Source organism: Coregonus lavaretus, assembly GCF_964263955.1.
Source record: "Coregonus lavaretus genome assembly, chromosome: 13".
NCBI classification, from domain to species: Eukaryota; Metazoa; Chordata; class Actinopteri; order Salmoniformes; family Salmonidae; genus Coregonus; species Coregonus lavaretus.
Window position 1 is genome coordinate 19,986,307 of NC_140000.1, and position 27,713 is coordinate 20,014,019.

The 27,713-nt window shown below is 44.3% G+C and overlaps 1 protein-coding gene across 1 annotated transcript; it reads right to left on the minus strand.

The window, feature by feature from the left end:
• Nucleotides 1-2,780: 2,780 nt before the first annotated feature.
• On the minus strand, nucleotides 2,781-26,688 carry LOC311139099 (immunoglobulin superfamily DCC subclass member 3-like; the record flags this gene model as incomplete). The annotated part of the gene is made up of 14 exons (XM_084173985.1): nucleotides 2,781-2,897; nucleotides 3,023-3,149; nucleotides 3,341-3,470; nucleotides 7,002-7,118; nucleotides 7,390-7,578; nucleotides 7,907-8,071; nucleotides 8,281-8,531; nucleotides 8,676-8,841; nucleotides 14,248-14,406; nucleotides 14,776-14,913; nucleotides 15,076-15,206; nucleotides 15,291-15,435; nucleotides 16,219-16,524; nucleotides 26,637-26,688. 14 exons carry the CDS (start codon nucleotides 26,686-26,688, stop codon nucleotides 2,781-2,783), a joined length of 2,193 nt encoding a protein of 730 aa, XP_084030111.1.
• Nucleotides 26,689-27,713: the final 1,025 nt, after the last annotated feature.

The following is a 27,713-nucleotide window of genomic DNA, read 5'->3' on the forward strand; positions in this document are numbered from 1 at the left end:
TTGACTGGAATTTTAGTCAGTAGTTACAAAAGGGGGAAAGGCGATGCTCTACCACAAGATTTTTTAACAACACAGATATTCCTGTGCTTAGGTCATTAATAAATGGAACATAAATTATTTAGAATGTTCGAATATGTATGAGTTATTTGGTCATAGTATTTCTATAATTCAAAGGACAGTTATTTGGCAATTTCAACTCCATCCTTCTTTTAACAATATATGAAAATATATATCCCATTTTCGGTTTTCAAAGTAAAATGTTATATTGAAAAGAAACTGAAAATGTGTGGAATTCCATGTCTCATGTGGTCTGTCAGTGAGAAACATGAAAAACAACCAGTGAACATTTTACAGTGTTACAGGTGGTTTCATGAATTAGCATTGAATTAGTTTTTTTTGGTTTATGTAAGCTGTTTATGTAAGCTTGCTTGTGTGTCTCGTCATTGGCTAATGGCAGCCCCTTAAAACAGGAACCCAACTGAAAACAACTTTTTTTGGGGGGAAAAGGTTAATCAAGGAAAGACTGAAAACCGTAACAATCACACATCTTTGGATATCGTTCGACTTGGTTTTCATAGAATATTTTGAAAGTTTTGTTGAAACAGTCTACGGCAAAAGCTAGTGTCATTCATGCCTTGTGAGTGTGAGGTAAGAATTGAATATGAATACACATGAAGACAAAATACAAGACAAATGAGTCATTAGAGAAATTGAACCATGGTCTGCTGAACAACAGGTTCCAATGACAACAAAGGTATTTGACGCACTGCAAACCAATCACCTTTAGTTGGTGACAGAAAGCTTCCTGAAAATGGCCGTCTCAGCAACAAAATACATTTATAATTACATTTTGGAATTCTGCAGGAAAGGGCAAGAACGTCAGCAAATTCATCCATAACGGAATGGTGAAACTTGGGCTTTATGTTCCTTAATGTCCATACTTTCATGCAATGTTCAAAGTTGAAAAAAAGCTGTGAGTTCATATTTATTGCTCACTTTCTGTCAGGCTTTCAACTTTGTTTCCTGTTGCACATTTCTGAGTCATGTCTTCCTCCAGCGAGATGAGATGGTGGCAGCAGCAGGTGGTGCCTTAATAAAGAGACATTCATCTCGCTTTCCCTGTTTGACTGAGGAGACATGTTGTTGTTCTTGACAGCTTGTTGTGACATCATCAATGATGGTGGTCTCTCCATCACCCATTTGTGAAGCTGCTGAGTCTGAGGTAGAATATGTGCTTGAATCATAGCCATGTGCTTCCATACTGCATGTCAGTAGCTGAAGTGGCCCAACTCTGAATGACCCGCTTAAAATTAAGGCAGAAGTTCAGGGTTTGGACAAATTGTTGAGACCCAATAGCAGGGTTAGGAGCTGGCAGTAGATTCAAGCAGAGAATCGGCGATCAGGAATCATACAATGTCAAACAACATAAGTGAACTTGCAGACCCACAGATCCAACCAGTTACATTCTGGGTAGAAATTGGGCCCAGTGACATTCAATCACAATCCAAGGCCTCCTTCTTTTCTTGACAGGAAGGAATCGAAGAGTGTACCACCCTCTGAACACAAGGAGTGGCAGCTGGCACAGGACTGACATTGGCACCCAAAAAGAAAAAGGAAAAGGGGGTACAGAAGTACCCTTTTGGTTGAGGTAGGTATGCTTGACCAGCAGCACGACAGGGAAAATGGTTACCTTGATAGCTCTGACGTTCTCGTCAGGCTGAGGTAGCTATCTTTGGAGGTAAAACGTTTTGGTGGGGGAGCAGAAAGGTAACAAAGAGTTTGGGATAGGGGTTGAACAAAAATGGCTGAATCTGTGATCCCTTGACACCGGACCGCCTCAAGGCTAACATGGTGAGACAAACTATCAACTCAGTCAGGTTCGGCAAGGCTAAAGCAGACCACGTTACGTAGCCCTGAGGTACAATCTTGTGGAGCTAACCAGAGAAAACCTATCGACTGACAACATTCACTATATCTACTGTTTCACAAGCTGAACATAGAAATCCCTTTGGTACTGGCCTCAATGTAAGATGGAGACTAATAGACTTTCTATCTCATCCATTGACTCAAGCTCAACATCTAATCATCTGAGAGCCACGTTCACTGTTCAAACTGGTAAAAGGCCTCAGTATATCTATCTGTTTTTGGCAGAACCTGAAAATGGCACCATTGGCGATTAACTTAAAATTACATAAAATGAAGCTATTTATGGGTTTTGGTTTTAAGAAGATGCACAATGTCCAATACCACACAGAATATACAAGGACTATAGTAATTTGCAGTTTTCTTCAGAGATGAGCAAGCAGCATTTTACCTAATGAGTCATTTTGAATAATAAATGGTCTGTGCCCATTTCTTCTATGGCTATCAATACATTTCCATGGAACTAAAAATAAAATGTTAAAATAAGGCTTTCAGCTTTGGTGTAAAAGACACAAGACAGTAAGTTGACTTGAAATGGGGTTAAAATCTCAATAGTTACTCATGACTACATTGGTTCTACTTTGTTTTTACTTGAAGCTATTATGAAATACCTTTTTTCCTTTGTGGTATTGGACATTCAACAGAAGTCCTCAACACATCATCTCTTACTCTCAATTTCATTCTCAATCTCTCTCTCTCATTCAGTGCTAGAACTATGGCTGGACGCTGCAATAGGCAGACTATGGCTAAGGCGTTGGTGGGCAGGTGAGGTGTGGAGGAACCATAGAACAGCCATTCATTTCTCAGGGTAAAGGGACTGGGGTTGGGGGAGGTAAGTGGAGTGGTGTTTGGGTGCTTTAGCCGGTGCCTGTGCCAGGCTGGCATGGTGGGGGCTGCTCGATGAGGACTTGGCACTGCGCTGGGAGGGCTTGACCCTTAACAACCATCACTGGAGCAGTGATAGAGTCACATCTCTACAGGCAGAAAAGAGAAGGATGGTTATTATTATACTAACCGCTCCATAGGACACAGAAAGCTAGAACTGGGAGTGTGTATGATGTAGAATATTTGTAGAATTGTGCATGTTACAGCTCCTTACCTGAGGCACTAATTCAATGACCTCGGGCATGCGGATCACCCCCTCTTTTGGTGAGCCAGCCCGCTGGTTCCTGTCTCCTCCTCGGGGCCCTGACCAGCCATCTTGGGTCCCCTTCCTGCAGAAGAAGCTGGGAGAGAAGCATTCAAACATGGCATGAGACCCATGTCCTCGAGTCAAAGTGACTCAATATCCAGGCAATAATAAATAAAGCAATGTGCAAATTAAAATCTAGAGTTATTACACTTCCTATTACTATAAAACCATATTAAAACCATATTCTGCTACCATATTCAATTTTACCAAAAAGTGCCTCCTTACCTGCGGCGGTAGCCAAACATGAGGAACAGCACACAGAAGATGATGCATACCATGCCAATGTGGATTCCCACCACAATGCCAGTCATTGACCCCTCGTCATCCTGCCTGCAATTACATGGGCTCTGCCCACCTGGACAAACACACACAAAAATGGGTTGCGTTAGTAGAGAAACAGTAGTGGGGTACACATTCATACGCACACGCACCCACACAAACGCCATGACTCACACCATCTGTGGTGTCGATACAGCGATCTGCTTTAACTTTAATATAATGAGGCAAATATTGTGCACTAATTACACCCAGAAAGAGTTGAAAACAAAAGTACCCAAAAAACACATTCCCTGTCCTTGTGTACAGTGAGGGATAAAAGTATTTGATCCCCTGCTGATGTTGTACGTTTGCCCACTGACAAAGAAATGATCAGTCTATACTTTTAATGGTAGGTTTATTTGAACAGTGAGAGACAGAATAACAACAAAAAAATCCAGAAAAACGCATGTGTTATAAATTGATTTGCATTTTAATGAGGGAAATAAGTATTTGACCCCCTCTCAATCAGAAAGATTTCTGGCTCCCAGGTGTATTTTATACAGGTAACGAGCTGAGATTAGGAGCACACTCTTAAAGGGAGTGCTCCTAATCTCAGCTTGTTACCTGTATAAAAGACACCTGTCCACAGAAGCAATCAATCAATCAGATTCCAAACTCTCCATCATGGCCAAGACCAAAGAGCTCTCCAAGGATGTCAGGGACAAGATTGTAGACCTACACAAGGCTGGAATGGGCTACAAGACCATCGCCAAGCAGCTTGGTGAGAAGGTGACAACAGTTGGTGCGATTATTCGCAAATGGAAGAAACACAAAAGAACTGTCAGTCTCCCTCGGCCTGGGGCTCCATGCAAGATCTCACCTCGTGGAGTTGCAATGATCATGAGAACGGTGAGGAATCAACCCAGAACTACACGGGAGGATCTTGTCAATGATCTCAAGGCAGCTGGGACCATAGTCACCAAGAAAACAATTGGTAACACACTACGCCGTGAAGGACTGAAATCCTGCAGCGCCCGCAAGGTCCCCCTGCTCAAGAAAGCAAATATACAAGCCTGTCTGAAGTTTGCCAATGAACATCTGAATGATTCAGAGGAGAACTGGGTGAAAGTGTTGTGGTCAGATTAGACCAAAATGGAGCTCTTTGGCATCAACTCAACTCGCTGTGTTTGGAGGAGGGGGAATGCTGCCTATGACCCCAAGAACACCATCCCCACCGTCAAACATGGAGGTGGAAACATTATGCTTTGGGGGTGTTTTTCTGCTAAGGGGACAGGACAACTTCACTGCATCAAAGGGACGATGTACCATCAAATCTTGGGTGAGAACCTCCTTCCCTCAGCCAGGGCATTGAAAACGGGTCGTGGATGGGTATTCCAGCATGACAATGACCCAAAACACACGGCCAAGGCAACAAAGGAGTGGCTCAAGAAGAAGCACATTAAGGTCCTGGAATGGCCTAGCCAGTCTCCAGACCTTAATCCCATAGAAAAATCTGTGGAGGGAGCTGAAGGTTCGAGTTGCCAAACCTCAGCCTCGAAACCTTAATGACTTGGAGAAGATCTGCAAAGAGGAGTGGGACAAAATCCCTCCTGAGATGTGTGCAAATCTGGTGGCTACAACTACAAGAAACGTCTGACCTCTGTGATAGCCAACAAGGGTTTTGCCACCAAGTACTAAGTCATGTTTTGCAGAGGGGTCAAATACTTATTTCCCTCATTAAATTGCAAATCAATTTATAACATTTTTGACATGCGTTTTTCTGGATTTTTTTGTTGTTATTCTGTTTCTCACTGTTCAAATAAACCTACCATTAAAATTATAGACTGATCATTTATTTGTCAGTGGGAAAACTTACAAAATCAGCAGAGGATCAAATACTTTTTTCCCTCACTGTATATACTTGACAAACATCTGTGCAGACCCACACTGACATGTTCTTTCTGTGATCTGAAAGTTTAACTAAAGAGATTTACATTACATTTATCTTTTCATAATATAGCTGACACACTTATCCAGGATGAGTATATGTTTTTACTTATATCCCCTGACTAGGTTTGCAAAGCCACTGGTAATTTACCAAAGTAATTTAGGTAATTAACAGAAAATATAAGGCAATCTATGGTAACTTTGGTAATTTACAATGCATTTAGGAAAGTACTCAGACCCCTTCCCTTTTTCCACATTTTGTTATGTTACAGCGTTATTCTAAAATTGATTTAATTAATATTTTCCTCATCAATCTACACACAATACCCCATAACGGCAAAGCGAAAACAGGTTTTTATACATTTTTGCAAATGTATAAAAAATTAAAAACAGAAATACCTTATTTACATAAGTATTCAGACCCTTTGCTATGAGACTCGAAATTGAGCTCAGGTGCATCCTGTTTCCATTGATCATCCTTGAGATGTTTCTACAATCTGATTGGAGTCCACTTGTGGTCAAATTTATTGATTGGACACGATTTGGAAAGGCACACACCTGTCTATATAAGGTCCCACAGTTGACAGTGCATGTCAGAGCAGAAACCAAGCCATGAGGTTGAAGGAATTGTCCGTAGAGCTCCGAGACAGGATTGTGTCGAGGCACAGATCTGGGGAAGGGTACCAAAACATTTCTGAAGCATTGAAGGTCCCCAAGAACACAGTGGCCTCCATCATTCTTAAATGGAAGAAGTTTGGTACCACCAAGACTCATCCTAGAGCTGGCCGCCTGGCCAAACTGAGCAATCTGGGGAGAAGGGCCTTGGTCAGGGAGGTGACCAAGAACCCGATGGTCACTCTGTCAGAGCTCCAGAGTTCCTCTGTGGAGATGGGAGAACCTTCCAGAAGGATAACCATCTCTGCAGCACTCCACCAATCAGGCCTTTATGGTAGAGTGGCCAGACGGAAGCCACTCCTCAGTAAAAGGCACATGACAGCCCTCTTGGAGTTTGCCAAAAGGCACCTAAAGGACTCTTCTCTGGTCTGATGAAACCAAGATTGAAACATGGCACCATCCCTACAGTGAAGCATTGTGGTGGTAGCATCATACTGTGGGGATGTTTTTCAGTGGCAGGGATTGGGAGACTAGTCAGGATCGAGGCAAAGATGAACGGAGCAAAGTACAGAGAGATCCTTGATGAAAACCTGCTCCAGAGCGCACAGGACCTCAGACTGGGGCGAAGGTTCACCTTCCAACAGGACAACGACCCTAAGCACACAGCCATGACAACGCAGGAGTGGCTTCGGGACAAGTCTCTAAATGTCCTTGAGTGGCCCAGCCAGAGCCCGGACTTGAACCCGTTCGAGCATCTCTGTAGAGACCTGAAAATAGCTGTGCAGCGACGCTCCCCATCCAACCTGACAAAGCTTGAGAGGATCTGCAGAGAAGAATGGTAGAAAATCCCCAAATACGGGTGTGGCAAGCTGGTAGCGTCATACCCAAGAAGACTCGAGGAAGACCCAAGAAGACTGTTAGAGGCTCTGGATAAATTACTAAAATAAAAAATGTACCCCTGACACACAAACTGACTAGAGATCATCATTGCTCCACATCGCCACCTGGTGTTTGACAGTACTCTACACATAGGGTACTGATCCTAAGGTCAGTGTTTGTGTCTCACCGGTGCTGGTCTTGGCGCTGGTACCACTCTCAGCCAGTGAAACCAGACGCTTGTTGGCAGCGCTGTCCCCATTGCCGTTGTAGGCCACCAGTTGGATCTCATACACAGCAGCGGGTTCTGAAACAGATGGCCAGTTACTGGGAGGTTGTACATATGGAGTGTGCGACTCTCTTTATTTTTATAGCTTACAGTTAGGAAAATCAACCATAAACAGTTTTAAAAAGCAACACCCTAATACACAGATTTTAGTTACATTCATTCCATTTCAAAGGTCCTTTTGGTACCAGTGCTGGCGCTCTGCATTGTGAAAATGTCTGCTTTGTGTGAGTCATTGCAATCTGAGACCCTGCAGTGACATTGGTTAGTAGTATGCTGCCTCATCACTGACCTAGATGGGAGATGGTGTGGGTGTTGATGTGACCAGGAAATGCTTCCTGCCCCTGGAAGTTGGGCTGGGGGACCTTGCGGTAGGACAGCTTGAAGCCCTCTACCTTGCCCGGCTTACTGGGCAGCTCCCAGAACACCTGCATTGCCGTCTTGTTCAGCACCTTGGTGAAGAAACTGGGAGAACTGGGTACTGTGAGGGGAAAGACCGGGGAGAGGAAAGAGGGGAGAGAGAGAGAGGGAAACAGAGAGGATGAAGGGATTAACATACACATTGAATTCCACACATGAGAAGACAGATAGAGAAAAGGGAAAGAGATGAGTGAGGCTTCGAATAGACAGAAACAAAATGTGAAAAACTGAAACTAAGAGATTTGACAGAAACAGGAAAAGATAGAAAGGTGAGAAAAATAAAAGAGATAGAGGAAAATATAGGAGCGATAGAGGAACATGAGAAATTAGGCACTCTGATATGCAACCGCTTATATCTCCTTTAATTTCATGATATCTAAATGACCTACCGCCCCCTAGTGTTGTAGCCACAACAGTGCTGGACTGCTGGCTGGCTCCCAGAGGGGAGTAGGCCTTGAGGTAGATGGAGTAGGTGGTGGCCGGCTCCAGGGTGGTGAACTCATGCTGGAAGGTGGTCTTACTGACGGCCTCCTGCAGCTCTCTGCTGTCTGGCTCTGGAGGGGACAGGAAACAGGAAGTGAGGTCATCATCTTTGCATTTTACGACAGGAAGGTATTCAAAAGAGGCAGTCTTGTGTACTTCTAGATGCATAAGTGTCAGCAAAAAAATGATATTCAATTCTCCATATGAATTACATAAGACAGCAAAAATATAGATTCACTTTGGACAATGAAGTAGTATTATATTACAACAGCCTCCTTACCGCCAAACATGCGGATGTGCAGCACATATCCGATGATGCCGTCGGTGACCTCTGGGGAGGGCTGGGCCCAGGTGAGCTGCAGGGTGGTGGGGGACAGGGCCATGGCCGTCAGGTCCTGGGGGGCCTCAAGCAACTCCGTGGACTGGTTGAGGGCCAGGCGGGCACTGGCCTGGTTGGTGCCAGCGCTGTTCTCAGCAATACACTGGTAGATGGCCTCGTCCTCCGTGGTGATGCGCGTTACCGCCAGCGTACTGTGGGGGGGAGGGTAGAGGACATTGTTAAGAGTTGGAGTGACCATGATAATGGTGGTGTAATGAATGTATTAATTACATTACTTAATCTTATATTGGCAGATCTAAAAGTAAATGTAGATGAGTAAAAGCATACTACTGTACCTGTTATTGTTGGTGAGCTTGACGTTGTCACCAGGCGTCAGGATTTTGCCGTTCTTCAGCCAGATAAGGTGAGGCTCGGGGACACCCTGGGCCATACAGGTGAACACTGCACTGCTCCCTGCTGGTCTGGAGACAGACTGCGGCCACTGCAAAAACTCAGGAGGAGCTGGGAATAGAGTGAAAGAAAAAGAAAGAGAGTGAGCTTCTCCTATTTCTCTATGTGCTATGTAATTAATATATGTGATGCAATGTTCTGCCATCTTTTACTATCTCAAAGACTGCTTTGCAATATCTACATTATGTTGTTTATTTAAATTTCATTTATTTGAGAGGGGGTGCGGAGGGAGATGGATAGGGGATGAGATACTGCTTGCCATTATGGGGCTCAGGGGCTGCTTTGACTGTGCAGTTTTGCCTATGTCTTGCAATTACTATAAAGCACAGTAGAGGGCAGCAGAGATGTTTCAGCAATGCACTTGACACAGATGGACTTGATGTTATACTGACCATACTGGCTGTGAGACTGAGATGAGTTATAAACTTGCCAACATTATGTTTGCGATAATGGACAGTGTACAAGAGAAGGGGAAAAGTACAAATGTGTAGATACAATCTTAATTTAAGTTCTAGGGTTCATTCAATATTTTATATACCCTGCTTGTGCTCAAATGAATATAGTTTAGGTGTCAAATATTACTTGAAGGACTTGAAAAGGACGAAATGTCATTCTGTTCTGTGTTTTCTGTGGTCAGGATGAGTGTTTGCCTCTGAATCCAAATCCCCAAATAATCCACAAACATGAAGAGCCACCATCTCCAACAAGGTCCAGACTCGGACTCCAGCTGAGCATGAGTCCAAAATCAAGTTCATGAGCCATGACAGCAGCATCTCGTCCCCCAATTAAAGCGACACTCCTGTCCGTCCCTCTCGTGACACCCGAGTGGAGAGGGGGACAGAGGGGGGACAGATGCAGTCTCTCTGCCACAATGGCACATATCTGTGTGCAAAAACCTGATGCCTCGCCTCCCTCTACACGCATCTCTACTACTACCCCCACCCCCCTCGTAAAAATTAGCCTGCTCACAAATCCATTGTCAGGACTCTGGGAAAAGCGGACCAAGAGGAGAGGGGGTGGGGGGTGTAGGGGTGAAGGGACAGGGGGCATGGGGGGTTGAGGCGGCCATTAATCAATGGCAGGGATGGATTTTATTTCTAACCAGGACGCTGAGCCTAAATCTCTTTGCATTAATAAAGGACAGGAAAATAAAAGATGATACGCAAGCTGGGCCTCTAAAGCTTGTGTACCGAAAAGATAAACAAAAATGCTTGGTTTTATCTTGTGGAGATTTGAGGATATTGAGGAGATATATATCGGTTAGGGTTCCCAGGGTAGCAGAACTTGGATATGACAATAAATTGTGCTAAACGTTTTTATATTACCACAGGAACACGTTTAGTCCTCCTTACAGTGTTTTCTACAGTCTCCCTAACATAAATCCACCTGAGAGCAAAGGGCCAAATATTGGTTTAAGTAAAGTTGAAACAGTAAGCTACCATAGATGGCCCTCTAGAGATATCCATCAGCAAAGAACTGTCCAATACCTTATGCCTAGCCTGACAGGAGTACTCCAAACAGTCTAGAATACGTGTTTAATAAGTGTGTATTTCACTTCAGCTCCAGCATTGTGGAGAACTGAAATTGAGTTCGAGTAAACCACTCAATCAATGGTGGATATGTGTGTGAGCCTGGTGACAGAATGGCAGTCAGGGTCATTGTCATTGTCATTCTATTTGCAGAGAGAGCTCCCCAGCTGTCCCAGCCTGCCCCTCTGCAGAAGGGACTGAGGGAGGAGAGAAGAGGGGGAGGAGGGGGACTGTGGTTAGGGTTAGGGTGCAGGTTTGCTGGTTTACTCATTTGCGAGCAAAAGAGATGGCTGCCTTTATGAGAGTGAATGGGGGCTGCTCCATACTACTGCATTTGGGGGAAGGACGGGTAATGAATCTAACCTCTAGCATCCCTCTCTCCTGTGCTAGAGTGCACTTCACACTTGAACATGGGCAAGGCCATTTATTTAGAGTAGAGATGCATTCAAGCCCTGTTATTTCAATGAGGGTTAGCGGTTCCTATTATTTCAGTGAACTAGAGGAGAAACCTGCAGTGAATGCTTTTCTTTGGGTCTGCCTGTCCCTCTGTCTAGCTGTTTGCCTACCAAAGGTGTGGCTGGACTATCTAGAGTTTTCTGTGTTTCTGTACGTCTTCAGCATCCTGGACACACACACAAATTTGGTCACACACACATTTAGGTCCTCAATCATGAAAACCAATCATAGATTGGTTTTCAACTGTTTCGCACCATTTCTCATACAGAGCTATACCGAAATATACTGAACTATCCAGAAATATACTGAATATGTTTTCCTCTCTGTAAACCTGATTCAAGTGTCATCAGAGCAATACAATGAGAGGACCATGACCAGGGCTAAAATCTAACGCAACACATAGGTCCCAATCAAACACCACATGACAATTGTGAATTGTCCTAACTTCCCTGGAATATTATGCACATATTCAGAAGGTGTGAATGAAAAGTGACTCTCAGCTTTCCCTATGCATGAGGATGCTAACCAGAAGCCATGGGAATGGGCCTGTAGACCTACACATAGACGTCCCTTAGAATAAGCTGTTTTGCAAACATACAATGGCTGTCGTGTCCCTTTGTGTCCTGAGCCCTTCTGTGTGTCTGTCTGGCACTCGGTGGCCTCTGTCCCCTGAACTTGGCCTTGCCTGTGTTTGTCGCCTGCAGCTGTGACAAAGACAAGTGTCCCCACAGGCCAGGGAGGTGAAGCGGGGACCGTCTCGCTACTCTATCAAGGCCTGCCAATCAAAGGCCTATAGCACCAAAAAACCCATCATAGCTCCACCCCCTAACACCATAACTCAAACCCCATCCCCAACCATCTCACGCATAATTTCATGAGGGCCTGCAGGGAGAGGGTCAGGGGTGGGAGGTCAGAGGTGATCCCTCACTCTGGCACGATTACTTTGCTCCCCCTCCTCCTGCACTTGGGCTTTGCTAGCATTGTCTGTTTTATTCTGTTTCTATATCTTATCTTTTTCCAGTGCTCTGTTTTCCAGTTTCTTCTGTATCTGTTCTCCCTCTATCTCTCTTTTTCGCTCTGTCAACCTACAGATGTAGGATCTTAATTTGATCACCCAGTTGCAGAAAAACTTTCCTGCAATGCACTTGTAGTGTATTTGAGGTTTAAAAAGGCTTCTTAAAAGGCTTGTTTGTAAGTTCGACTTTAACATTTCAGACTTGATTTTCCCCTAATGATTTTTTTATTATCAACCCCCTACAAAAATGTCCATTAATTATAATCCACAAAGTAATTCACATTTCCTGTTGCTGCAGGATTATTTTCCTTCTGTCGCAAACTGCTCAAATTCAGATCCTACATCTGTACTTCTCACTGTCTGTTTTCTCATTTCTTATTTTAATTATCCCTTACTCTACCTCTCCCTGCTCCCCTGTATATCTCTCCTTGCTGTCTATGAGTGTGTATATCTGATTACTGCAATACTCTATTTCAATATGCATTTGTTTCCCTTCTCTCTTGTATTTATTGTATGTGTACATGTATCTCTATTTCTCCATGCATCTTCCCCTCTCTCTGTCTCTTTCTCTTCCCCACAGATGGTGGCTATGCAGCCATTGTCTGACTGTGGCCTGCATCTGTCCTGGTCAGGTGGTCCACTGGTGCAGCCAATTTATGACCCCCGGCAGCCACAAATGAGTTTGGGGAGGGGGTCAGGAGGCAGACGCAGCCAGGGAAATTAAGTCTGAATGGGCATCCCATAATATGCAAAGTCAGCCCAGACCGACCCTAGACTTGACTGCATAACACTGAAAAGGTCTGCAGAAGCTAAAGGCTGGTCAAGTTTAAGTAGAATCAGTGAACTTGGGAGACTTTCAGGCACATTGAGGCAGATGGTATTTGACATGAGATATCAAGTGATTGAGTTAACTAGAATTAATATGGTATTTTTTATTGATGTTAGATTTGGGTATACCCTGGGTCCCTGATATAGATGGTGGTAACATTATAGACGGGATTGTTATCTAACCCCACATTAACTGTATGAGTAGTTTTAGAAAGAGCAGCAATTTTATCCACACTAACATACCTGTTTTGATCAAGTTATCAAAAAGCACGGTTAACTAAACCGATTCATATCTGTATATGAACATTGACTGCAATTGTCCTCCTCCAAACGTAGTTATGGTTTGACCTCTTTGTTTTCAAATAAAGTTATGCTCTTTGTTCCTTTTACAAAGTCAATCAATAAATGAATGAATATATTCACCAAGCACAATAAGGTTGCTATGCCAGACCCTGATGTTGAAAGACACAGAAAGCAGATATTGATTGATTGAGTTGGGTGGAGAGGACAAGCTGATAGACTCAGCCATTAACACCAGCTACCAGTATACATTTACAAATGTGTGTACTACAGTGTAATTTGGCAGTGTATTACTGATGTACAGGAAAGTATCACCTGACTAAACACTCCAACTATGAACACATACACACTCACTCTGAAACTCAAACAAACACATATAATTTGAGTGTGTTTGTGTTTGAGTGTGCATCTGAGTTTATATTTGCGTGAGCATAATTGTGAGTTGAATCCATGGGATGAACCACCATTAAGATTATATAGTATAAAACAAGGTATCATGAGCTAAAATAGGTAGAGCAGAGAGGTAGGTATAGAAAGCCTCGGTGAAGTAGAGGTAGGGTCATTTCAGCAATAAACGATATCTCCTCCTTTATCTGTGGCCAGCTGGAGCCCAATATCAACCCATTTCAATAGAACATGTTGGCCAACAGCAGAACATCAAGGACCCGTGCCAGGAGGTCAGAAGAGTTGGGGGATGTCAGTTCACCCTTAAGGTCATGATCAAATCCACCAAAGGTTAATATAGTCTGACCTTCCCAAAATAACCCCAGCATCACCCCCATCCTACATTCTGCTTATTACCTCTCTCCCTCCATCTCCCCCATCCCTTCCCCACATCCCCCTATCTCTACCCCCCCCCCCCCCCCCCCCCCCCAAACAGAGCCCTGGGATGGTCAGGTGCTCCACCGAGGGAGACTTGAGATGAATTTTCAAATTGACCACCAGCCCCTACTACCCCAGGCTCTTCTGTAGATCTGGAAAGATCACATAGGTTTGAACCAGATGCTAACAGTTTCACATTGTCTCCTGATTGGCAGGGTGGAATGTCTGCCATGTTTTTTCTACCTATCCACTCATTTGAGATCTACAGGAGTGTTTTGGGGTAGGAGATAGGGGGGCATTCAGCATAGGCCAGGGAGGCCTAGGCATTGGTCTATTGAGGTGAGTGGTTTCCTGGAGGCTGGTAATGGTGTGTGGGGGATATAATTTTGGGGGTGGGAGATCTGACAAGTGCTGTATCAACAAAGCCAATATTGCATTGTGTGTGTTTGGGATTTGAGGGTCAATACTAGTGTGTTTGGTGTGAGATTGATGGGTACTACTACTCACCCTGCACCACCAGTCTACCCAGCGCGGTACGCCTCATCCTGGTGCCAGGGCGGTTGGCAGAGCACACGTACACCCCAGAGTGTTGCAGGTTGGCATCTGAGATCATCAGGTTCCCCGTACCCAGCACCTGGATACCCTCCACCCCGATGGAGCGCCCGTCTGGAGGAGAAGAGACGGATAAAGAGAAAAGGGGGAGAGTTAGAGAGCTGAAGGTTTCATCTGTAGCAAACATGGATGACCTATTTAGCACAGAACTACTCAACAATATCAAAGCAGCGTTCAGTCAATGTTCAACTACCAAGGCAGCATTGAAGTCTTATATCATGTGTATGTTTGCTGTCACTTCTGTAATGCTAATAGGTGTCACAGAGGTGACAATAACAAATAGATTTTACCAGTTAGCGATAACAAATTGATGTTACAAGACAATACTCTCTGTGGTAGAATAATTTGGTATTGGGTTTGGACAGTGATGTAGGGTGTGTGAGAGGGGACAGTGATGTAGAGTGAGAGGGGGCAGAGCCCTACCCAGCCGACTCCAGGACACGATGGGTCGAGGGTTGCCAGTGGCGATGCACTCCAAGATGGCAGTCTGGTGCACAGTGATGGTCAGGTTCTGAGGACCCGACAGAATCACCGGCTCCTTGTAGATCCGTGGAGCTGCCACTGTAGAGACAAAAAGAGAGAGAGAGAGAGAGAGAGAGGACAGGAAATGGTGACAAAGTAAAAAATACAGATATCAGTAAATACACAAACAGATAGGCATATTTGTTATTAGCAGATCTGATCACTGACACATTCAGACTCAGAGAGGACAGCTTCTCTTACCAGTGACAGTGAGCTGGGCCTCGTGGCTGTAGCGAGTGTTAGCGATGTTGGAGGCTACGCAGCGATACACACCACTGTCAGCCCGCCTTACACCGGTTATCTGCAGGATCCCCGTGGGCAGGATGGTGTACCTGAATACAGGAAAGGAGAATTATAGTGTGTGTGTGTGTGTGTGTGTGTGTGTGTGTGTGTGTGTGTGTGTGTCCATGCGTTACCTGTTATCGTCAGTATTCAAAGCGGTTCTGTTTTTCTCCCAGGAGATGTTGGCCTCTGGGATGCCGTTCACCTGGCAGGTCAGTCTGGCAACGCCACCCTCATCCACCGACATGGACTCTGGGTGTATGTGGAACTTAGGGAGAGCTGTGTGTGAGAGAAAATAGATCAGAGAATTTAAAAGACATGTCCAAGACTGTTTTCAATGTCCTAGAACCCAAAAAACAACAAAGTCCCTGGAGACAGGTCTTTCTGATAGGCTTAGAGCAACTGCCCAACAACCTATGCGATTTTGTAATCAATACGGTTAGGGCATTTTTCTTAAATGAAAGTTAATCTCCATGGTAACCCCTTTCCCTGAGGGGAGCACCACCAATCCTCCCAAGAGCCATAATTCTGCTGGTTTACCCATAACCCCCTGCATCTCCCAACCCCCAACTGCCCACTTCTAGTTTTATTTGGCCAGAGAGAGGGGTCAGGGGAGTTAGTGAATGAAAGGTTGTCTACTCAGTGGGGGGTTTAGAGTGGGGGGAGGTGCTGTGGTTATTAATGTTCAGTCCCAACTGGGGGGCTGGTCAGATAATGGAGGGAGGATTAAAGCAGTCAGGTATGATTTAAAGGCACAATGGGCAGTATCAAATGAATGAACACACATAAAGAATGTCTTGACCAGCATGAGAGACGGTTTATGTGAGATGCTATGTTCACTTCAATGGCTTGCTAGCCATTTCAAAATAGTTTACATATAACTTCTGCATGACATGTAATGTGTCACACATGACTCTTACAGTATACAGTATGTGTATCATGTGTCTTATGTATGACTACTAATGTGTGTGTGTGTGTGTGTGTGTGTGTGTGTGTATATGAGCGCTCCAATATGTCTCTGTGCCTGTGTGTGTGTGGGTGTCTGTGGTGTGTGTAACTTACATGCCAGCTGAACCCTGGCCTTGCGGCTGATCAACATGCCATAGTGGTTCTGGGCAGCACAGTCATACTCCCCAGCGTCCGTCTCGTTGCTCTCTCTCCTCTTCTGGAAGCTCTTGATCAGGAGAGTTCCGTTGGCCAACACGCTAGCCTTCAGCCCGATGGGAATGGGCACGCCGTTACGCCGCCACGTCACAGAGATAGGCCCCTCCCCTTCCACCTGGCAGTCCAGCATCAGGGGCCGGTCACGCACGGCGATGACATCATTGGGCTCCTTCAGGAAGGCCAGCTCAGAGGCACTGCCCAACACTGGGAGAGAGAAGAGGAGCATGGGAGGTCAGGTACTGCTAAAGTTCTCCTCCATTCAGATGATGATGATGATGATGATGATGGAGGTAAGAGGGCTGATGAAGATGACAAGGGAGATCCTCAGGAAAGAAGTCAGCCACGGATGATGATGATGGTGGTGGTGTTGTTGATGATGAAGAAGAGGATAATGATGGAAGTAAGAGAGCTGTTGAAAAATGACAATGATGAAGAAAAGATGAGAATGAGGATGATAATAATGATGACACACACACACAAACACACACACACACAAACACATACACACACAAACACACACACATACACACACACACACACACAAACAATATTTTTTAGACTGAACAGGCATCAGGAATATGACCTATCACCTGCTATTACAGTACTAAACCAATCATTCAGTGATTCCAGTACAGCGCCTTCAGAGGGCCAGAAGTTGAATCTCTCCCTGCCTGCAGGCTTTACAATGTTAACCTCAAGAAGCAGAGAAGGGCCAGGGGTGGTGCTCCTCAGTTTATAGAGTCATGAACGAATTGAAGACCCCTTTTTACGATGCCACTCAACATCAAGGTGAGGGGAGGAGGAGGGAGGAAGACACTGAAAGATGGCTGATGAATCCATCCAAGTGCTGATATCATCAATCTAAGTGGACTTTTTTCGTAAATTATTCTCTGTTAACGACCTAACTATAGGTTTCGTGTAGTGCCTTAAGCACATATCACCTTGTGTTAGATCACCATTGTAAAATATAACTCCTAGATAGTTAGCAGGTTTAGGAGCTTCCAATACCGACAATATATGGCCATCTGGTTCTGGGGAAATATATTGAAGCACCTCGCTTGGTGGATTGATTTATATGAAATAAACAGTGTGTGTTAGAGTTCTTGAGAAATCTACCATTCCTACCCCATTCTCTACTGACATTTCGTATCTTGTTTAATCTATTTTCCATTATTCATCTTGCCCTACAGCTCCTTTATATATACAGTGGGGAAAAAAAGTATTTAGTCAGCCACCAATTGTGCAAGTTCTCCCACTTAAAAAGATGAGAGAGGCCTGTAATTTTCATCATAGGTACACGTCAACTATGACAGACAAATTGAGGGAAAAAAATCCAGAAAATCACATTGTAGGATTTTTTATGAATTTATTTGCAAATGATGGTGGAAAATAAGTATTTGGTCACCTACAAACAAGCAAGATTTCTGGCTCTCACAGACATGTAACTTCTTCTTTAAGAGGCTCCTCTGTCCTCCACTCGTTACCTGTATTAATGGCACCTGTTTGAACTTGTTATCAGTATAAAAGACACCTGTCCACAACCTCAAACAGTCACACTCCAAACTCCACTATGGCCAAGACCAAAGAGCTGTCAAAGGACACCAGAAACAAAATTGTAGACCTGCACCAGGCTGGGAAGACTGAATCTGCAATAGGTAAGCAGCTTGGTTTGAAGAAATCAACTGTGGGAGCAATTATTAGGAAATGGAAGACATACAAGACCACTGATAATCTCCCTCGATCTGGGGCTCCACGCAAGATCTCACCCCGTGGGGTCAAAATGATCACAAGAACGGTGAGCAAAAATCCCAGAACCACACGGGGGGACCTAGTGAATGATCTGCAGAGAGCTGGGACCAAAGTAACAAAGCCTACCATCAGTAACACACTACGCCGCCAGGGACTCAAATCCTGCAGTGCTAGACGTGTCCCCCTGCTTAAGCCAATACATGTCCAGGCCCATCTGAAGTTTGCTAGAGTGCATTTGGATGATCCAGAAGAGGATTGGGAGAATTTCAGATGAAACCAAAATAGAACTTTTTGGTAAAAACTCAACTCGTCGTGTTTGGAGGACAAAGAATGCTGAGTTGCATCCAAAGAACACCATACCTACTGTGAAGCATGGGGGTGGAAACATCATGCTTTGGGGCTGTTTTTCTGCAAAGGGACCAGGACGACTGATCCGTTTAAAGGAAAGAATGAATGGGGCCATGTATCGTGAGATTTTGAGTGAAAACCTCCTTCCATCAGCAAGGGCAATGAAGATGAAACGTGGCTGGGTCTTTCAGCATGACAATGATCCCAAACACACCTCCCGGGCAACGAAGGAGTGGCTTCGTAAGAAGCATTTCAAGGTCCTGGAGTGGCCTAGCCAGTCTCCAGATCTCAACCCCATAGAAAATCTTTGGAGGGAGTTGAAAGTCCGTGTTGCCCAGCGACAGCCCCAAAACATCACTGCTCTAGAGGAGATCTGCATGGAGGAATGGGCCAAAATACCAGCAACAGTGTGTGAAAACCTTGTGAAGACTTACAGAAAACGTTTGACCTGTGTCATTGCTAACAAAGGGTATATAACAAAGTATTGAGAAACTTTTGTTATTGACCAAATACTTATTTTCCACCATAATTTGCAAATAAATTCATAAAAAGTCCTACAATGTGATTTTCTGGATTTTTTTTCCTCATTTTGTCTGTCATAGTTGACGTGTACCTATGATGAACATTACAGGCCTCTCTCATCTTTTTAAGTGGGAGAACTTGCACAATTGGTGGCTGACTAAATACTTTTTTCCCCCACTGTATATATATATATATTTATATATATATTTATTTATTTTGGTCATTTAGCAGACGCTCTTATCCAGAGCGACTTACAGTTAAGTGAGTGCATACATTTTTCATACTGGCCTCCCGTGGGATATTGAAATATCATGTAAAGGTTTAGTCAAAAAACAGAAAAAGGCCCAAACTTTTCCAGTGCTCTATGTAAACCAAGTTATGCATCTCTGCCCAACTAGATGTTGGACACAATCCAGGCCCTTGTGTTCTCAATAACACCTTAATTACCGGTGAATAACAGGGTTGTTAATGAGAGATTAAGAGGGGAAAAAGAGGGGAAAAAGAGGACGCTGGATTACTCCTTGGCTGGGTTTATAGCGCTAGGCTGGGAATCACACACTGATAAATGGCCAGTTTCATTGAGCAAGAGCAGACAGCCTGAAGCCTTAACTCTTCCCCCACAATGAGACCCTGTGAAAAGTGGGGCTGCCTCTCTCAGTGGTGAGCACCTCACACTGTGTGCACTAGTGACAGCTTCATTCTCCAGACGGGGGTGTGTGTGTGTGAGAGAGAGAGAGAGAGAGAGAGACAGAGAGAGAGAGAGAGAGAGAGAGAGAGGGTATTGGACTGAAAAAGTGAGAAACAACAGCACAGAGGGAGGGGAGCAAAGAGAATGTCTTCAGAGGAGTCTGTTTGGGTAGTTTTCAGAAGGGTGAACTTGCACTTGACTTTCCTCCAGCCTGATTGATAGCTCTGTTAGTTACCTCCACCCCCCATCCTATTCTGCCTTTCACAGTGCCCCCCCTCCTTCCCAGAGCACGCAAACACAATTAATTCCCCAAACTGCCTTACAATAGTGCCGAATGCCATGGAGCCATTGAAGCAAGAGAGGGCCTGAACAATGCAAGAAGTGGGGAAGAAGGGGGGAGAGGGAGAGGGGTTAGGGGTCAAGTTTGGATGACTTCAATGGAGTCTGGGTGGATGACAAGTGATAGCCCCCCCACACCCCCTTTCCCCTTTCCCCCTCTGTCCCCGTTAGTCATCGCCCACTCGGATGAGAACATCTGCCCCCCTCTCGCCATACCCTCTACTGCACCCCCCTGTCCCCCTCTCCCCTTTTTAACTTGAACTTGGAGGTGACTTTCCCATGCCACCCCCATCGCTCACACTTCGCCGAACCCCGTCACCGATTCCGTCAACACGCCCGTCCCCCCATTATACGCACCATTTGGCGACACCCCTTCTGTTCTCCCTGATTTTTAACCCTCTCTCTTTCCCCTGACCTATTCTAAAGTCCAATCCACCTTTCCCAGCTGTTCAAGATAAAGAGGACAGATGCTGAGCCGAAGAAAAGGTTCCATTCATTTTCGGTCTCTTATGTTTACGTGGCAAGCTGTGGAACTGTAGCGTGTGACGTCTGGATCCCCTGACCCTGTGACCCCTCTGAAGAACAACAATACACACTACCCAGACACAACAAACATCCTCCAATATCAACACAGCTGACCACAGCAAACCTCTGCAACGTTCAAACATCCCACCAAAACACACCAGACAGCTGCTCTTTCTTTCCTAACTCCTTCCCCCCATCCATCCATAGTCTTCCCATCCTCTCCATAGTCCTCTCCCATAGCCCCCTCTCCCACATCAGACCATTCTGGGAGACCCAGTCTAAGCTCCAACTCTTGGCTCTGCTCCAACACATGCTGTGTAATCTCCATTGCCTCCAGTTGTTTTTTTGTTTGTCCAATTAGCCTCCCTTTACTCCATTTAATCCCTCCCCCTTTTCCCATTAATCCACCTCCATTGACTCCCTCTGTAACAAATAACAACTAACCAGAAACTACAGTCTATTCACAGTATAGCTGTGCATCCACACGGGACAGATCCTTAAAGCATCTTAATCTAAATGAAGATATCTTCTCGCTCCAGTAGATACCTGATCATTACATTTAGATTGTCGTTAGACACCTTATAATCACTGACATGCAATTATTCTCAATCACCTGCACTTCCAACAACTATATATTATATGAGTGCATGGGCCATTCTAGGTAAAACTCCATCACTTACACAATCAATGCACACATGGATGCATGCCAAACCAGCAGCCGCAGTACAAGGAATCTCAAACCCTTCGAAACATAACTTATTTTACAATCTCCTCCATATTTGCTCTGCAATATATATACATTCTGGATTTCAATACCATGACCCAGGACCACAGCCTCCTCTGGGGCAGATCACAGCAACCCAAGCCCAGGTCCAAGCTTAAACCACTGGCCTGGAGTCTTAGAACAGGCTCCAAGTCACACTTCCTGACACAGCTGGGAACTTTGGGCCCCAGGTCTTTGTAGTTCAGAACGACTGCTTGCACTACCCAGAGACACTCATTCAAGCTTAACATCTGATGTAAGGGGAAGCAGCGGATAATGGAATACCTGGGGATGGCTATGCTGGGGATGTAAAGAGAGTGAGATGTCGGTCATGGTAACTAAGGATTAGCTGCATGTCAGATCTTCTGTGGGGACATATTGGATTAGCGATACCTGGGGACTTCCATGCTGGGGATAGTGAGAGTGTGTAATGTAAGAAGAAGGGACTATGAGGGAAGCAGTTAAGTGCACAGTTAAGACTGATGTCAAATTGTGTTGATTGAGGCTTTGAGGGGTGAGAGCGCTGGAATCAGCACATGATTTTTGGGTTGCTCAAGAAGGAAACAATCATTTGTTTTTAGTGGTAGTTTTTTTTGCATTTGACCTTGAAATCAGAGGCATAAAGCAAATTATTATATTATTTATCATCTATGTATGCCATATAAAAGCAGCCAATCTCAGCTGTGCCTTATAAGTTCCCAGCTGTATTCCACACAGTCAGAATGCAAAGCCCATCTTTACCACTGCAGCCCTGCATTCACCCCTGTGCCCCGGAGTGTGATTAAGTGTTAAGTTTAGGGATAAATTCGCCACCCATCTGGGTGCTTATAATAAGCAGAAGGGGGGCTATCCAGAACCCTAGCTTTCCCTCACACTCCACCCCCCAAAATCCCAAATCTTCACCCTCAGCCCCAGACTGTGACCCCAGCCCCTAAAAGGTCATGAGAGAGTTGGGTGAGGGGACTGAGGGGGCCGGGGTGGAGGACAGCTTGCATTCGGTCACCAAAGCACCCCCCTACCCCAGTCCCTTCATTGTTTATTGTCGCCTCAGACTTGGCAGTGAACTTCACAGTTTCCATTGTGACTGTGGCGTGAAGGTGGCTAAGCCCCCCAGGACGATGAAAAGGGGGTTCAGGGTTGAGGCAGAGAAGGCAAACACAAGTAAATCCCTTCATTGGTTGCGTCCTCTCTATATTTATCCCTGTGTGGGTTTGTATGTTTGCTAGTGAGTCAAGCCCAGTTGCAAGTGTGTCGCAGAATCCTTAATTGACTCATCCCATACTATCCCCTCTCCCTAACCCTGGGAATCCATGCATGAAGGGGAGAGGCCAACTTTGGAAATAGACGGACACCATAGTGAAAATGTGCGCTTTACTTTATTCACAGCGCTTTCTCACAGTTTTACAGTGTTGATAAGCTCCATTAGGTGAAATGGATGAGATCAATGACCATGCTATAATGAGCTTGATAGAATTCTAAAGGCTTAGTTGTATTATCAGCTCAAGTTGTACCACAGGCAGACCCTCTGGTATAGGCTGAAACATGTCTTATTACCAGTGGATACTGCTATGGCCAGCAGCTTTCTCCTTTCACCTTTTCCTTCACTAGCCTCCTTCACTCTTCATCATAGCAGAGGGATAGGCACAGATGATGTCTACTGAATTAGGCCCATGCAGGCAGGCAGGCATAATGGATAAATTGGAGGGGGGTAGATAGGCCTGTATAAGTGTTGGGGACTGATTCCTGGGCCCAGCTGGAATTGAGGATTGGGGGTGCTGGGGGTGGGGCAGGGGGCTGTGTGGATTTGGGGACTGACGTCGCAGGGCTGGGCCTATTGTCCCACTAATAGGAGTTAAACTCCCCTCTCTACCCCTCTCCCAGCCCCCCTTGACTAGCTGCGTGGCACGCTCTTTTCTTTTTTATGGCTGGTGATGTTGCACCAACGGATCTGCTCCCAGCATAGCTCCTCTTCTATTGTTTAAACACCCACTTCTTCATTAATTGCCAGCCAATTTGGCATTAGTGTGTGTGTGAACACGAGACCCTTTTCCCATTCACTTCCGCCTACAAGCACTTCCTTACACAACCATGGGTGTGTTCAGCAAGGGTAGGGGGCATTTAATGACCAATAATTACAAGGGGTGGCATTGTAGGAATGTGGGCAATGTTGGCAACAGACCAGGCATCTATTATGCAACATTTTGAGATAACATATTTAACTTGTCTGTTATTCATCATTCTACAACCCTTAATAGCCTAGTTAATGACAATATATTCTAATGACAACACAATGAGATGATTAATTCATCAGTATTTTAACACTTGTTCTAACTACTTAGAATATGCTCCAAGCATATTTTCCATTTATTTTTAACAGAATCTGTATTAAAGCGAAACTCACTTTCCTCAATTTTTCTCACATCCAGTTTGCTATAAGGGGGTTCGGCCTATACTTTGTTCAGCACTCTGTGGCCATGTAAAAACAACACAATCAAAATAAGACAGATCCAAAATTAACCAACTTCGCTTTCCCTTTGCCTCGGCCTGAGTTCCTCAGAAACATGTTAGATTGATGCAGTGGAGCGCATTTTGTCAAAGCAATCGCAACCCGAATCGGGATGACCAAAATGTATTGACATTGTTGCACAGAAATTGTCTATGTCATCTTGTATTGCTGCTTGTGAAAGTGGCTTCTGTCAAGAAGTCAACATCAGGTCTCACTGACCACCAGCATCTGACCGAATGGATTTCACTTTTAAGAACATGAAGTCTAGTTTATCTTGAATTGAAAACAATGCCAGAACAAAGGTTGTTCCATATTTCTATTCAGTAAAAGGGGCATCGGTATTGTTTCAATTAAACTGGTAGATAGAGATGGACATGTTTTTCCAATACTGTCCTCAGAATTCACTTTTCAGGCTTTCTTGATAACTTTCTTTCTTGAGGTCAATAAACCTCAGTCTGTCTTTCTCTTGCTCTTATAAAAGGTTTAATTGTATAATGAACACAATTATATTTTCGATTTCTGTTCATCCCACCTCAAAGGGAATTGGGAGAATTTTGCTCTCAATGCATGAGACTCGTGGTGTAAATTGTTCTTTCACCAAGCCCATGATACACAGGCAATTTTGTTAGGCAATATCAATCTTATTGACTAGGTGGCCTTGACGATTAATTTTCCCCAGATAATAAAACGATTCACATTTGCAATGGAAAAAGTTGCGGCAACCATTGCATCACATTTTTTTAGGTCTTGCTAAAAGTTCCATAAAATGTAATGCATCTTGAAACGTACAACCTGCAAACTAGATGTCATTCATAACTGCTGTCAAAAAGGGTTATTGAATACCTAAAAAATTTATTTGGTCTATGCATGTAATTAACTCATTTCTTAAACTGTGGGGAACGTTCTTATCCCTCATACACACAGCAATAACTGCCAGCAGCACTGTTTATATGAGCCAACTTCAGTCTTATTTGTTATATATGAACCCCAGCCACATAAGAGGTGAAGAAGTGGGGAGGCCACCAGGGAAGGCTATGAGGCTATGGCACAGAAAGCAAATAAGTCTGAAGGAACTAGGGCCAAGCTATCGGGCCTCATGGCAGGGTAGTGCCTTGGCCCTGATTCCACCTCATTGTAGATCTTTGGGATTAACACCCCCAGTCAGAGGGGTGTCTGGTTGAGATTAGGAGAACACTGTCTGTGCAGGCTTGGGGAGAGTGTTTGTGTGTGTGTGTGTGCGTGCATAGGTTTTAGGGAATGTCTAATAAGGCAGCTGCAGGGTGATTACTGAACACCCAATCCCCCACATACACACACCATCACACCCCTAAATGGGGGGGGGGGGACAGACAGAGAGGGTCTGTCTGCTTTATGTAAATGAGGGTGTGAGGAGGTCAATCATTGTTTGACCCCAAGGTTCAGTCCAACTGGCTGCCCTGTGTCTGACCATGACCACGAAGGGTAGATTAGTCTGATCTGACCAAATATCCCTGATAAGATTTCAATACACAAGATGTAGCCAAAACATCAACATTTCCTACCATACAGTTATTGGATTTCCAGATATGTTCTTTGCCTGAGTTTAACACTTTTTTTATGAGAAGTGTAAATGTGGATCTTATGGAAACAGTTGCAAACTGCACATCTTGGTTAAAAGATGATACAGTGTTTTGAATCAGATGGAGACTTGAACAGCCAATACCTGCTAAGGAATAAATGCACAAGAGACAGTAGTGGGGTTCAGGGGATGAGTCAAATTTACTAACATGTTCAAGGTTAGTATTGAAAGGTTGTATTGGATTATCGTTGTGATTATTATGTTAAGTTTGTTTCATGGATAGCCATTGCCATTAATTGATCTTAAGTGGTGTATCAGAGAAAATAATGTGGGAGCTGACAAAAGTCAATATCATGAAGCCTGTCCTGTCCCCAAATTGCCTTACAGAGAAGTAAACTTCTGCGTAAAAGGAGAGCGAATAGGCTAGTCTCTTTATGCATCGGCTGAATGCTGCATCATGGTAGCACACCGTTGAAATCTGTGATCAAACATATGTAAACTTTTATGCTGATAACAGCGGCGGCAGGTAGCTTAGTGGTTAAGAGCGTTGTGCCAGTAACCGAAAGGTCGCTGGTTCTAATCCCCGAGCCAACTAGGTGAAAAATCTGTTGATGTGCCCTTGAGCAAGGCACTTAACCCTAATTGCTCCTGTAAATCGCTCTGGATAAGAGCGTCTGCTAAATGACTAAAATGTAAATAACACACAATTAATGAAAAGCATTGGAATGAAAAACGTTTTAAAAAAAGGTCTCTATTGCTCTTGTATTTCACCTTACCCGAATCAATAACAAAAATGTTTTATATTTTTTGAAGGCTCTCCATTCTGCTTTCCAAGCATACTGTCAAATTAACACTATAGACATGTATGTTGAAGGTCAAAAGCCTCCCTCCAAAGACACAGTTGTAAATATCCTAACGGTTCCAACGTGGCCATTCATCTTTACGCGCGACTTAATAGCCCCCATTGATTTCTCAAATTATACCCATGGTATCCCAGAGGCTGCAAACTACACGTCCCCTTATCGACACCAATTACTTTATGGAAGACAGATAGAGACGACACGGAGTGGACAGGAACGGAAAAATTGCTTTTACGCACTGCAATAGGCTAGAGAGGCAGGTGCCCACTAAAGACGCATGGCTTCACGTTCATCTCAAATACTGTGGATACTGAGGCTGCATGCTAAAATTATTTCAAAGTCACATGCAAGTAGCAAGGCATTCCGTGCGTTCCGCATGTAGGACATTCACTTGACGTTTACTATCATCACCCGTTCAAAGCTCGAACATTCAGCCGCTTAAATATGAAAAGCATTACCTGAAGATATGACCACCAATAGAAAAAGCTGAAAAATCCTCGTCTGGTTCATGGTTTAGTATAAATCCCTTTTAGTTTGCGGTCTAACTATTATAGCGACGCTTTAATAGCGAGCTTTACTCCTTAAAATGTTATATATTTTTAAAAATCCAACAAAATCTCAAAAAAACATTTACGCAGTTTCAGTCCCACTGTCCAGCGAACGGCTGGCTTCTGGACGCATTCAAGGCTGCTTTGAGAATGTCCTGTTTGCTATTGTATATGGACTCTCGGGGGGTTCTGGGGCTATTAGTTATGCGTAAGCTATTGTTGTCCCCGCTGACATCCCGGTCAATGAATGGACACTGATACTACAATAGAACTGGCCAGCGGAGACTGGGGGTATGTAAACGAGCCAATGGCAGGATGGGGGCCAGTCAAAAGGCGGGGCCCTTTCTGCACCCCAAAGCATCACTTGAGGGGACCTGCTATAAAGAGGCTCCAGAAGCCAAATGTTGTCTTGATATGCAGATCATCATCATTCTATTATCAACCTTCAACACATTTACATTTTAGTCATTTAGCAGACGCTCTTATCCAGAGCGACTTACAGTTAGTGAGTGCATACATTTTTTTTACACTTGAATGCTTTTATGGTGGTTATTGCTGTCAGTTGTGGAGGTGCTGATTATTACTGGCAATGACAATGTTACTGGTACTCCAGTAACCACTTTCCAAATGACATTGTGAGCATCTTCCACATTTTGTTACGTTACAGCCTTATCCTTAAATAGATTTTTTTTCCCATCCTCATCAATCTATACACAATACCCCATAATGACAGGTTTTTAGAAGTTTTAGCAAGTAAAAAAAAAATACAAAACAGAAATTCCTTATTTACATAAGTATGAGACTCGAAATTGACCTCAGGTGCATCCTGTTTCCATTGATAATCCTTGAGATGTTTCTACAACTTGATTGGAGTCGATGGTCACTCTGACAGAGCTCCAGAGTTCCTCTGTAGAGATGGGAGAACCTTCCAGAAGGACAACCATCTCTGCAGCACTCCACCAATCAGGCTTTTAAGGTAGAGTGGCC